Genomic DNA, 13,576 nt, shown 5'->3' on the forward strand with positions numbered 1-13,576 from the left:
TCATCGGTGGCGTTGGTGCACACCTACATGACGTCAACGCGTTTCACCTGAAACCCAGCTTCTTCCAGACATGGCACCCCTAGCTGTGATGTGCTTTAAATACACCTTCCAACTCAGCTTGTCAAAATTATTTGAAAGGGGACATAGATCATTTTGCACCAAATGTCAAAAAATAAAAATACAGTCTGAGACATTCACTACCATACATTTTGGCAAATGGACATGCGCAAGCAACCACCCAAACGGGCGTGCATGCAAGGACCATAGGTTAAACAGTAGCAACAGAATGGAACTAGATGCACCAGGCTTTAACCCCCACTTAGCATAGGGAAAAGCTACAAAATAAACGTAAAAGTAAAATAATTCACAAAATTATTCTAGAAAAACCTGTAAATTTAGTTCTTATTCAAACTATTAGATACAAGCGTATTTAATTTATAGATCCAAAATTTTATTTTTTAAGCAGGATTTTGTCAAAATCACCCCATCTATTGCTTAATTTCAGAGAAAAGATGCCTTTGACCTTCAAACCAGTAACACTGAAATTGGAGGAAATGTTGTGCTAGAGGGCTATCCGGTTCTTCCTTCTTGATAACCCTTAGATGTTCCCCAATACGGATGCGTGTTTGATGCTTAGTTTTGCCTATGTAAAATGTATTACATGGGCATTAGATGCTATAGATAACTCGAGTAGTAGCGCAGTTAAAGAGGAAGTACACCCTCATAAAAAAAATTAGAAAAAAAAAAACCTGTAAAGACAAAGGCATAATGAGCTAGTATGCATCGCATACTAGCTCATTATGAAATAATTACCTTAAAACGAAGCCCCCGCAGTGCCACCCGCTCAGCGACATGACGGCCGACATGTTTGGCCGTCCTGCTTCCTTGTCCGCATCCTCCAGCCATCTGATTGGCCAGAGGTGCAATTACATCACTCCCGCGCATGCGCGCGGGAGCTGCCGTTCACGGCACAGGGTTCTGAAGGAGCAGCACGGGTGGTCGTTCTTTCGGAGCGCATGCGCCAATGACGTAATCGGCTGCATGCACTGTAAATATCTCCTAAACGGTGAATGTTTAGGAGATATTTATAGCACCTATAGGTAAGCCTTAATAGAGGTAAAAGACTTTAAGGTGGGTTTACACCCACTTTAATCAAGCTTTTAATGGTGTAAACATGCAAATTACCTGCGTCAGTGAATACCCCCCCAGTTGGTTCGACAAATGTACATATTTGGCAGTGGCCACAAGGGACCATTCCTAAAGTCCTTGGAAATGAAGCTAACAATGTGCTGTCTGGAGTGTGCATATATTCGGACTGGGTAAGCATGACTAATAAATGAGGGGCCTGTCGTGCCACCATATGGGGAAACACCCCTACTATTTTAGACAGCGAGGGACATTGATGCATTATATAACAATGTTGGGAGGAAAATTGAAAAGACCTGTCACTAGGTCTGGCATCGCAAGAGGCATGAGACGAGGGTAAAGCCTTGACTGTAATATCAGTCACGTAGAGCGTGGAGGTAAGCGTCATTAAAGGATCATATGAACTTGCCTTTAATCCTCCGCTCTATGTCTACATGCATTCGCCAGTAGCCCAACCAGGTTAACATAACCATGTTTAGGCTCATATCATTTGGCCATGATTTACTTGGGATGTTTAACTCCACACTTTTGACGGAGGTTCTTTTTTGATTTTTCTGTGAAGGTGACCAGTGTGGCACTGGCCCTTCTCCTCAATTCCCACAATTTAAGTTTTTCCAGCTGAGTTGCCTCCCAACTAGCCTTTGAATATGCATCCCCTATGATGACTCTCCTAGGGGAATGCATCCCCTGTGTGGACTCTCCTAGGGGAATGCATCCCCTGTGTGGACTCTCCTAGGGGAATGCATCCCCTGTGTGGACTCTCCTAGGGGAATGCATCCCCTGTGTGGACTCTCCTAGGGGAATGCATCCCCTGTGTGGACTCTCCTAGGGGAATGCATCCCCTGTGTGGACTCTCCTAGGGGAATGCATCCCCTGTGTGGACTCTCCTAGGGGAATGCATCCCCTGTGTGGACTCTCCTAGGGGAATGCATCCCCTGTGATGACTCTCCTAGGGGAATGCATCCCCTGTGATGACTCTCCTAGGGGAATGCATCCCCTGTGTGGACTCTCCTAGGGGAATGCATCCCCTGTGTGGACTCTCCTAGGGGAATGCATCCCCTGTGTGGACTCTCCTAGGGGAATGCATCCCCTGTGTGGACTCTCCTAGGGGAATGCATCCCCTGTGTGGACTCTCCTAGGGGAATGCATCCCCTGTGTGGACTCTCTTAGGGGAATGCATCCCCTATGTGGACTCTCCTAGGGGAATGCATCCCCTGTGATGACTCTCCTAGGGGAATGCATCCCCTGTGATGACTCTCCTAGGGGAATGCATCCCCTGTGATGACTCTCCTAGGGGAATGCATCCCCTGTGATGACTCTCCTAGGGGAATGCATCCCCTGTGATGACTCTCCTAGGGAAATGCATCCCCTGTGATGACTCTCCTAGGGAAATGCATCCCCTGTGATGACTCTCCTAGGGGAATGCATCCCCTGTGATGACTCTCCTAGGGGAATGCATCCCCTGTGATGACTCTCCTAGGGGAATGCATCCCCTGTGATGACTCTCCTAAGGGAATGAATCCCCTGTGATGACTCTCCTAAGGGAATGAATCCCCTGTGATGACTCTCCTGGGGTAATGCATCCTCTGTGATGACTCTCCTAGGGGAATGAATCCCCTGTGATGACTCTCCTGGGGTAATGCATCCCCTGTGATGACTGTGTAATGTGATTGATGTGTGTATGGCGCTTAGTTCACCGATTTGCAAAATTAGATAATGTTGACTTTTTTATTGGTGATGGTGGATGGATGGATCCTGTTTTTTGCAATTGTATTGTTCTACTTTCTGAATTTTTGTATCAATAAATTAGTTATTTACATACGTTTTTGAGTCATTTATGATTTTCTGTTATCAATCCCCAGGGGTTCATATATATATGGTCCTTAGGGCAGTGCTCTTTTATTCTTGCCATAGACAGAAACGCTCCTAAACCTTGTGGACAGCCTTCCCAGAAGAGTTGAAGCTGTTATAGCTGCAAAGGGTGGGCCAACTCAATATTAAACCCTACGGACTACTAAGACTGGGATGCCGTTAAAGTTCATGTGCATGTACAGGCAGGCGTCCCACTGTTTGACAATATAGTGTATATGGATTGGGACCCTTGAGGTCTCTTTGCAGCAGTGGTTTTTTTAAAGATTTTATTTCTGGGACTTTAATCCCCATTACCTCGTTCCTAACAAATCAGAATAAATAAAAATACATTAAAAAAAAAAAAAAAAAAAGTTTCACTGAAAAATAATATTTTTTTCATTTTCTATATATTAGGATGAGGATTCATGGCATAATAAAAAAACTCACAGATCAAAAATAGATACAACAGTCATCTGTATAATTCTGCCTTAGTACCTGCACTGCACTCTGGAGCTTCTGGTGGTTCTTGTGCTGCCTTTTTTTTCCGGCCGCGTTTCTTAGGTCCCGGCTTGGTGCTTGAATCTTGGTCTCCTGTAAAGAGAAGATTCATCACATCATTCAGTCATAGAACAAACATACATAAAATGATCACTCATGTATTTCTGCCTTAAAGTAATATTAACCTCTTGGTTGTTTTTTTTTTTTTCATATAAACGTTTTATACTTACCTCCTCTGTGCAGTGTTTTTGCACAGAGCAGCCCCGATCCTCCTCTTCTTGGGTCCCTCTTCGCTGCTCCTGGCCCCTCCCTTGTGACGAGTGCCTCCACAGCAAGCAGCTTGCTATGGGGGCACCAGAGCTGAGCTGCTGCTATGTGTGCCCATTCAGACACGGAGCCGTGGCACGGCCCCGCCCCTCTCCCTATTGGCTCACTGGCGTTGATTGACAGCAGGAGAAGCCAATGATGCCTGCTGCTGTGTCTCAGCCAATCAGGAGGGAGAGTCCCAGGCAGCCAAAGTACTCATGGAAAATCACTGGGTCGAGATGGGGCTCAGGTAAATATCAGGGGGGCCGCTGCACACTGAAGGCTTTTCATCTTAATGCATTAGGATGAAAAACATTCTGCCTTTAGAACTACTTTAATACCTGCGCTGCACGCTGGAGCTTCTGGTGGTTCTTTTGCTGCATTTTTTTTCCGGCCGCGTTTCTTAGGTCCCGGCTTGGTGCTTAAACCTTGGTATCCTGTAAAGAGAAGGTTCATCACATCATTCAGTCATAGAACAAAAATACATAAAATGATCACTCATGTATGTAGCATCCTTATACATTGGTGCTAGGTAAAGCATTTGTTTCCTCCATCTACTTATCAAGGGAGCCTGATCTGTTAGTTAGGCCTGTTACATGTGTCCAGGTGTCAGTCACTTGGTCTGAGGGAGTGTCCCCACTGTATCCAATAGGGGAGCCTGTTGGACAGTGGAGGAAACGCAGCCAGTGACACACAGGCACATGTGGCAGTCCCAGTGGGAGGGCACCACCACAGTGCATCCTGGGATTGACCATAAAAGCTGGGGGGACATGTGACAGGGCATCTTTGGCGGGAAGCAGAGTCCCAGGAGGAGGGTGACAGCTGTCTCTCTTCCTGACAGCAGGGGAAAGCGGTCACAGGCAGTCGGCCTAGTGAGCCAGGTGTGGAGCTGAGCCTTGAACGGCCCAGAGATGCTGACAGTGGAGCTGCAGGCAGAGCTACCTGGGAAAAACAGTGTCCGTGGGTACCAGGGGGCTTGCCAAGGGGTCTGCCCAGGAAGGGGGACCACTCCAGTGAGGTCAGTGGACAGAAGGTAAGCGCACACAGTCAGTGAGTAAAGGGGGTGCCAAGTAGAAACCTGAAGAGCAATCTACCAAGTAGTTTGCCTTTCAAGTACTTCTCTTCAGTGGCAGGGTGAAGCAGCAGCCTTGCCGCATTCAACATAGATAGAAGTCCTCAAGTTTGTGCATAGTTTGCTATAGTTGGAGTATCCCACTCATCCCTTCTCTCATCCCATCATAAAATAAAAACAATAAAAACTAAATCCCCTGGACTGTTTACTGACTGAGCCAAGAACCTAAAGTACTAAAGATTTGCAAGTCGTTGCTATGGGTAACCCAGCGGAACCCGCTTTAAGCAGCTCCCAAGGGAGTAGTGTTACATGTATTTCTGCAAATACCTGTGCTGCACTTTGGAGCTTCTTTTGCATTATTTTTTTTGCAGGAAGATTTCTTCGATCTCGGCTTAGCGCTCGTATCCTGATCTCCATCTTTTAAACCTTTAGGGAGAAGATTCATTATATCATTAACTCCAATAACATATACATACACATATATATATATATATATATATATATATATATATATATATATACACACACACACACACACACACACACATATATATATATATACATACATACATACACACACACATATTATATATACATATATATATATATATATACACACACACACACACAAAAGACCGTCTTTGTAAATTTCATCTTCATTACCTGTGCTGCACTCTGGAGTTTCCTGCGCAGCATTTTTTTTCCAGCAGGATTTCTTAGACCCTTTGACACTTGAATCTTGGTCTTCATGATTTAAAACTGTAAGGAGAGGATTCAAAACATCATTCACTCACAGAAATAAAAACAATGCCCATCCATATATTTCTGACTTATTACCTGCATTGCACGCTAGAGCTTCCTTTGCCGAACTTTTTTTCCTGCAGGATTTCTTAGACCCCGGTTTGGCACTCGTATCTTGGTCTCCATTTTGTAAACCTATAAGGATAAAAAATAAAATAAAAAATTAAAAAGAGAAGTATGGCCAAAGCTTTTTTTTTTAGTTGTACTTATCTTGTGGGTTACAAGAGTATACATACAAATTTGCTCTGTAAGGATCCCGACCATATTGTCGGTGTCCAACCAGCTGCCTGATTGGCAGCTGGTTCTGACTCGCAGTGTGTAGCTAAGAGCTGAAGCCAGCTGTGCTCGCCCCTCCCCTACTTGGCGTTCTAGGCGAGTGGTGATTGGCAATCACTGCTCTGAGTAGACCGAGAACTGAGCGATCAACGGTCATGTGATCATTCGGTTCTCGGTCTGAGAGCAGGCGAGGGACAGCTGCAGCATAGAGGAGTAGGAGGGTTGTTTTTTTTTTCTTTTTTTGTATGAACCCCAAATTTTTTCTTTAACTTAAAGAGCAATAATACTTGAAATGGCCATGCATGTAATTCTGCCTTATTACCTGCGCTGCATTCTGGAGTTTCCGAGGCTTTGGGTGCAGACTTTTTTTTCTGGCAGGATTTCTTGGCCCCCGGCTTTGCTTTTGTATCTTGGCTGTCATGATTTAAGGCTGTAAAGAAAGGATTCATCACACCATTCCCTCACAGAGTAATAATCCATACAACGGTCAATCCATATAATAGTACTTTATTACCTGTGCTGCACCCTGGCGCCTCCGCTGCTTCTTGGGTAGCATTTTTTTTCTGGCAGGATCTCTTGGACCCCCGCTCAGCGCTCGTATCTTGGACTCTTTTTCTCTTCCCCGGCGACACCTCCTCCTGTTCTTTATCCTCTGAAGGTGGCTCCAGCCTCTTTTTTCCCTGTGTGGCCTTTTTGGGGGGCATCTAGGGATGATATTAAAGTGTTAACAACAACACTTAACTTCTCTTGTTTGCTCCCTTTTGGTCTGCTAAATAGACCATTGCCAGTTTTTGTTATAGCTCCTGGAAAAGTGCTAAAAGAAAATACCTGTGCCCGTTTCTATGGGCAGCCAACTTCAACAGATGAGCAAAGTTATGAGACAGATTATTACTCTAAACCAAGCATCAATAAATTCCAGACCATGGTTCGGACCAAGCCACTCTCCCATCTAGACTGCGGTGGCCGCTCCATTTCGGAGCCGGTTATTATCCCCTAGCCTCCGCAGCTGTCATTCTCAAGGCAGAGTAGAGAGCGTGAGGCACAGCAGCACTGAATGGAGGGTGAAAGAGGGAGCTGCACAAGTTAACATTCCAAATTAACCAGCAGGTGACTGGTTGCTAGGAAGCCGGGTGGTCCTAGCAACCAATCTCTAGCTTGGTAATATGAAGCGTTAACCCCGGCAGCTCCCGCCCTTCAATTCAGTGCTGCTGTGCATCCCACCCTCAGTTCATTACTATCCTGCCTCCCGCTCTGTGTAAGGTAGGAGTGAAGGGGGGGCAGAAAGACATGGCTGTGAAGGATGGGGGGGGGGGGGCAGGGGGTAGCGCTGTGTGCATGGGAGCGGGGCAGTGCTGGGGAATGGGGAAGAGATGTCGGGGGGGGATGCAGGGGAAGGGGGTAGGGGATGTAAAGTGGGCAGAGCACACTATTATGAGGGGGGTGATGTAAAAGGGGAGCAGTACTGTAAAGTGGGGACAGAGCGATGTGAAAGGGTGGGGGGGTGGGGCAATCGACCCTAAGTTCATTACTATTCTGCCTCCTGCTCTGTGTAAGGTAGGAGTGAAGGGGGGGCAGAAAGACATGGCTTGGAAGGATGGGGGGGGGGCAGGGGGTAGCGCTGTGTGCGTGGGGGCGGGGCAGTGCTGGGAAACGGGGAAGAGATGTTGGGGGGGGGGGATGCAGGGGAAGGGGGTAGGGGATGTAAAGTGGGCAGAGCACACTATTATGAGGGGGGTGATGTAAAAGGGGAGCAGTACTGTAAAGTGGGGGCAGAGCGATGTGAAAGGGTGGGGGGGGGGGTCAGTAATGCAAAAGAGGGGCAATGCTGTGGGAGGAGGGTGATGTATAGGGAGGGGTAGTGTTTGGTGGTGTAAAGTAGGAACAGTACTGTGGGGGGGGGATGGGGGGTGTAATGTGAAAAGGAAACTGTGATGTGCTGGGGACTGAGACACGGATGCACTGATGTAATATTGGGGCTGTGATATGAATGTGGAGGGGGCTGTAAGGTTGAGTAACTGGGTCATCGTACAAACATGCGATTCGGACCTCCGCTGGAAGAAAACTTTACTGATCAGACCTTCATGAATTTTAATTCATATCACTCCGCTCTAAACTAAAGCACACAAGAAGGCTGTCACAGTGCTACCTAATAGGTCTAAAACACTGGGGATCGTGCATGCAACGCACAGAAGAAAAGCCCACTTTGCTGACCGCCACACCGCTCCAAAAAAAAAACACACACACACACATATATATATATATATATATATATATATATATATATATATACATATACACACATACACTGGATTCTGGCTTTTGCCCCGCTTCTTGTATATGCAGGTGACATCACTTTACTGCTGGCTCTCAGAAGAACAGTTGGGTGGTCAAGTACCCATAAGAGTGTGTGCTCCAGCATAGAGATTTCCCATCATTCCAGCCCAAATGACTATGATCAGCAAGACAAAGGAAAGAAAACTCCCCTCAACATCTACACAAACAGCAATAAAAACCTGAAAGAGGTTCTAATTCTTTAGTCTTGGCTTTAGACACACGTTAACATGATAACAAAAAATTAAACAAATCACCCATCAAACCCCCAGATAGTTTTCCAAAATAGTGCTTGCAAATAATCCGACGGTTGAGATATTAATGCAAGAAAATAACAGGTTGCACAATTTACATCCTTAGAGAAAAAGGAGAAGACCTAAAAAAACACAACATGGAACATCAGAGGAATTCTTCAAATGGAAATAAAGCAGATGATTTGTGAAGAGGTGGGCAGACTGAAGAGTGACATAACGGAGCGGTCAGAAACAAATGCCAAAGAAGAAAGTACATCCTGCGCCCGACTCCAAGAAACCGAGGAGCGATCACCAGGATGGGACAACTCCCAGGAGCCAGGTAGCCAATGCTCCTTAAAATGACAGCTGGCAGCAGAACTTTTGAGGTTTTCTCTAATATCTTTCGTCAATGGGGCTGGCTCCTGGATTGGACAGTCCTGCTACCGAATTCCATATTCATTTGTCCACTCTGGCTTAAAAATGATAAAACCTTCAAAAGCAAGCAGATTGCAAAGGAAGGAAAGGTGTGATTTCCTGAGAGACGTGAAACTAAACCACAAGTGCAAAAAGTGGCAATAGAAAGGTCACTCTGTACTCTGAAAGCTTATACAGCTTGAGAAGAACATGTTAGTCACGATGCAGGTGTATATACCTGAAAGATCATCAAATTAAAAAAAGGAAAGAAGAAAATCTTCTAGCAACATATAGCCCTGTACACACGTACCGATTTTCGGCCGCAAATATTCGGCCGCCGACTGATCGGCCGATTGTAGGCTTGTTAGTATGATGCTTCCGACAGCCGACAGCGCATTTTCGGCCGAACAGAATCTGGCGTGCAGACTTTAAAATTTTTGTTGGCCGTCACCAGATTGCCCGATTGTTCGCCAGTCAGTACAGAATTCGGCCGACAATCAGCAGATTTGCAAGACTGGGCATGCTCAGAGAAGAAAAAAGACACGGAAAGTTAACCATCACATGACATCACTTCTGCAGTCGGCTGTTGTTGGCCGACAAAATTCGTGTGCAGTCTTTAGCACTTTTCAGCGGACAGGACAGCCCTGGACAAAAGACGGCCGATCGTTCAGCCGACGATCGGTACGTGTGTACAGGGCTTATGATCTTATATGAGAAACCTCAAAAGACCTTAATGATGGGAACAATGGTGGACGGTAAAGGCGGAGAGTATATGTGGACCCTATGAAGACAGCAAAATGAACAAAGAGGGAAGAATATTGATTAATTTTGCGAAGTAAATACATTAAGGGTAGAATGGACAAAGCAAAGAAAACCCCAAAATCATGATGGGACAATATGGATTGGATAAAAAAAAAAAAATTGAAGAACTAAAAATAAATAAAAAAATTTTAAAAAGTGAACACGGGAAATCAACAAGAACCAGACTAAGTGCAAGAAATTTCTAGACACTCAGATACGCAGCAGCAGGCACAGTCATCATTCCAGAGTTTAACATAAAAAAAACCCACAGGAACAATTGGATCACCAAAGAAATTCTTATTCTGATGAGTGAAAAGAAAAAAAGAGAAGCAGATCAAAGTAAGAAGAAAAAAATTTGCATGATCAGAAGGATGTGTCAACAAGTGAAACTGAAAGAAAAACTACAGTATATAAATCAGAAGAGAGAAGGAACATGTACATGGAAGTATAGAAGCTGGCAACTAACCCAACATTTTATAATGGAATGGAAAATAAAGAGGGAAAGATCCTACACAGCGAGGGAGATCCTACACACCGAGTGAGATCCTACACACCGAGTGAGATCCTACACAGCGAGGGAGATCCTACACAGCGAGGGAGATCCTACACAGCGAGGGAGATCCTACACAGCGAGGGAGATCCTACACAGCGAGGGAGATCCTACACAGCGAGGGAGATCCTACACAGCGAGGGAGATCCTACACAGCGAGGGAGATCCTACACAGCGAGGGAGATCCTACACAGCGAGTGAGATCCTACACAGCGAGTGAGATCCTACACAGCGAGTGAGATCCTACACAGCGAGTGAGATCCTACACAGCGAGTGAGATCCTACACAGCGAGTGAGATCCTACACAGCGAGGGAGATCCTACACAGCGAGGGAGATCCTACACAGCGAGTGAGATCCTACACAGCGAGGGAGATCCTACACAGCGAGGGAGATCCTACACAGGAAACGAGATCCTACACAGCGAGGGAGATCCTACACAGCGAGGGAGATCCTACACAGGAAACGAGATCCTACACAGGAAACGAGATCCTACACAGGAAACGAGATCCTACACAGGAAACGAGATCCTACACAGGAAACGAGATCCTACACAGGAAACGAGATCCTACACAGCGAGGGAGATCCTACACAGCGAGGGAGATCCTACACAGCGAGGGAGATCCTACACAGCGAGGGAGATCCTACACAGCGAGGGAGATCCTACACAGCGAGTGAGATCCTACACAGCGAGGGAGATCCTACACAGCGAGGGAGATCCTACACAGGAAACGAGATCCTACACAGCGAGGGAGATCCTACACAGCGAGGGAGATCCTACACAGGAAACGAGATCCTACACAGGAAACGAGATCCTACACAGGAAACGAGATCCTACACAGGAAACGAGATCCTACACAGCGAGGGAGATCCTACACAGCGAGGGAGATCCTACACAGCGAGGGAGATCCTACACAGCGAGGGAGATCCTACACAGCGAGGGAGATCCTACACAGCGAGGGAGATCCTACACAGCGAGGGAGATCCTACACAGCGAGGGAGATCCTACACAGCGAGGGAGATCCTACACAGGAAACGAGATCCTACACAGGAAACGAGATCCTACACAGGAAACGAGATCCTACACAGGAAACGAGATCCTACACAGGAAACGAGATCCTACACAGGAAACGAGATCCTACACAGCGAGGGAGATCCTACACAGCGAGGGAGATCCTACACAGCGAGGGAGATCCTACACAGCGAGGAAGATCCTACACAGCGAGGGAGATCCTACACAGCGAGGGAGATCCTACACACCGAGGGAGATCCTACACACCGAGGGAGATCCTACACACCGAGGGAGATCCTACACAGCGAGTGAGATCCTACACAGCGAGGGAGATCCTACACAGCGAGGGAGATCCTACACAGCGAGGGAGATCCTACACAGCGAGGGAGATCCTACACAGGAAACGAGATCCTACACAGGAAACGAGATCCTACACAGGAAACGAGATCCTACACAGGAAACGAGATCCTACACAGCGAGGGAGATCCTACACAGCGAGGGAGATCCTACACAGCGAGGGAGATCCTACACAGCGAGGGAGATCCTACACAGCGAGGGAGATCCTACACAGCGAGGGAGATCCTACACAGCGAGGGAGATCCTACACAGCGAGGGAGATCCTACACAGCGAGGGAGATCCTACACAGCGAGGGAGATCCTACACAGCGAGGGAGATCCTACACAGCGAGGGAGATCCTACACAGGAAACGAGATCCTACACAGGAAACGAGATCCTACACAGGAAACGAGATCCTACACAGGAAACGAGATCCTACACAGGAAACGAGATCCTACACAGGAAACGAGATCCTACACAGGAAACGAGATCCTACACAGGAAACGAGATCCTACACAGCGAGGGAGATCTTACACAGCGAGGGAGATCCTACACAGCGAGGGAGATCCTACACAGCGAGGGAGATCCTACACAGCGAGGGAGATCCTACACAGCGAGGGAGATCCTACACAGCGAGGGAGATCCTACACAGCGAGGGAGATCCTACACACAGTGCTTTACTTAGTGTACCAGTACGCTCATTTTGGACATCTGCGCCCTCAATTGCCCCCCCCCCCCAAGAATATTTCCCACTCCAGAGCCAGACCAGTCACCACCAGTGAGTCCCCCCTGCTCCGGAGTCCCAGCCCAGGCCAGGGGGGTGCTCTGTGGGGACCCTGATGTGGGGTGGGGGGGGGGATTTATAGGCTATAATAGAGTACCAGCACCTCTTTTGGGCAACTTAAAGCACTGCCTACACAGCGAGTGAGATCCTACACAGGAAGCAAGATCCTACACAGCGAGGGAGATCCTACACAGCGAGGGAGATCCTACACAGGAAGCGAGATCCTACACAGCGAGGGAGATCCTACACAGGAGGCGAGATCCTACACAGGAGGCGAGATCCTACACAGCGAGGGAGATCCTACACAGCGAGGGAGATCCTACACAGCGAGGGAGATCCTACACAGCGAGTGAGATCCTACACAGCGAGTGAGATCCTACACAGCGAGTGAGATCCTACACAGCGAGTGAGATCCTACACAGCGAGTGAGATCCTACACAGCGAGTGAGATCCTACACAGCGAGTGAGATCCTACACAGCGAGTGAGATCCTACACAGCGAGTGAGATCCTACACAGCGAGAGAGATCCTACACAGCGAGAGAGATCCTACACAGCGAGAGAGATCCTACACAGCGAGGGAGATCCTACACAGCGAGGGAGATCCTACACAGCGAGGGAGATCCTACACAGCGAGGGAGATCCTACACAGCGAGGGAGATCCTACACAGCGAGGGAGATCCTACACAGCGAGGGAGATCCTACACAGCGAGGGAGATCCTACACAGCGAGGGAGATCCTACACAGCGAGGGAGATCCTACACAGCGAGGGAGATCCTACACAGCGAGGGAGATCCTACACAGGAAACGAGATCCTACACAGGAAACGAGATCCTACACAGGAAACGAGATCCTACACAGGAAACGAGATCCTACACAGGAAACGAGATCCTACACAGGAAACGAGATCCTACACAGGAAACGAGATCCTACACAGCGAGGGAGATCCTACACAGCGAGGGAGATCCTACACAGCGAGGGAGATCCTACACAGCGAGGGAGATCCTACACAGCGAGGGAGATCCTACACAGCGAGGGAGATCCTACACAGCGAGGGAGATCCTACACAGCGAGGGAGATCCTACACAGCGAGGGAGATCCTACACAGCGAGGGAGATCCTACACAGGAAACGAGATCCTACACAGGAAACGAGATCCTACACAGGAA

The 13,576-nt window shown here is 47.5% G+C and overlaps 2 protein-coding genes across 2 annotated transcripts in view; one reads left to right on the plus strand and one right to left on the minus strand.

Moving 5' to 3' along the window:
- Positions 1–13,576, plus strand: part of ACP2 (acid phosphatase 2, lysosomal) — a 272,414-nt gene that overhangs the window by 114,555 nt on the left and 144,283 nt on the right. The gene's annotated exons all lie outside the window — the stretch shown is intronic.
- DDB2 (damage specific DNA binding protein 2) overlaps positions 1–13,576 on the minus strand; it is a 79,306-nt gene that overhangs the window by 45,142 nt on the left and 20,588 nt on the right. Inside the window, exons 2-8 of the mRNA XM_082270955.1 lie at positions 6,465–6,654; positions 6,273–6,380; positions 5,711–5,809; positions 5,537–5,632; positions 5,201–5,299; positions 4,143–4,238; positions 3,493–3,588 (exon numbers count right to left, since the gene is read on the minus strand). Of these exons, the coding sequence (XP_082127081.1) occupies positions 3,493–3,588; positions 4,143–4,238; positions 5,201–5,299; positions 5,537–5,632; positions 5,711–5,809; positions 6,273–6,380; positions 6,465–6,654 (784 nt within the window). The remainder of the gene's footprint in view (positions 1–3,492; positions 3,589–4,142; positions 4,239–5,200; positions 5,300–5,536; positions 5,633–5,710; positions 5,810–6,272; positions 6,381–6,464; positions 6,655–13,576) is intronic.

The sequence above is a fragment of the Pelophylax lessonae genome (assembly GCF_965119305.1).
Source record: "Pelophylax lessonae genome assembly, chromosome: 10".
NCBI classification, from domain to species: domain Eukaryota; kingdom Metazoa; phylum Chordata; class Amphibia; order Anura; family Ranidae; genus Pelophylax; species Pelophylax lessonae.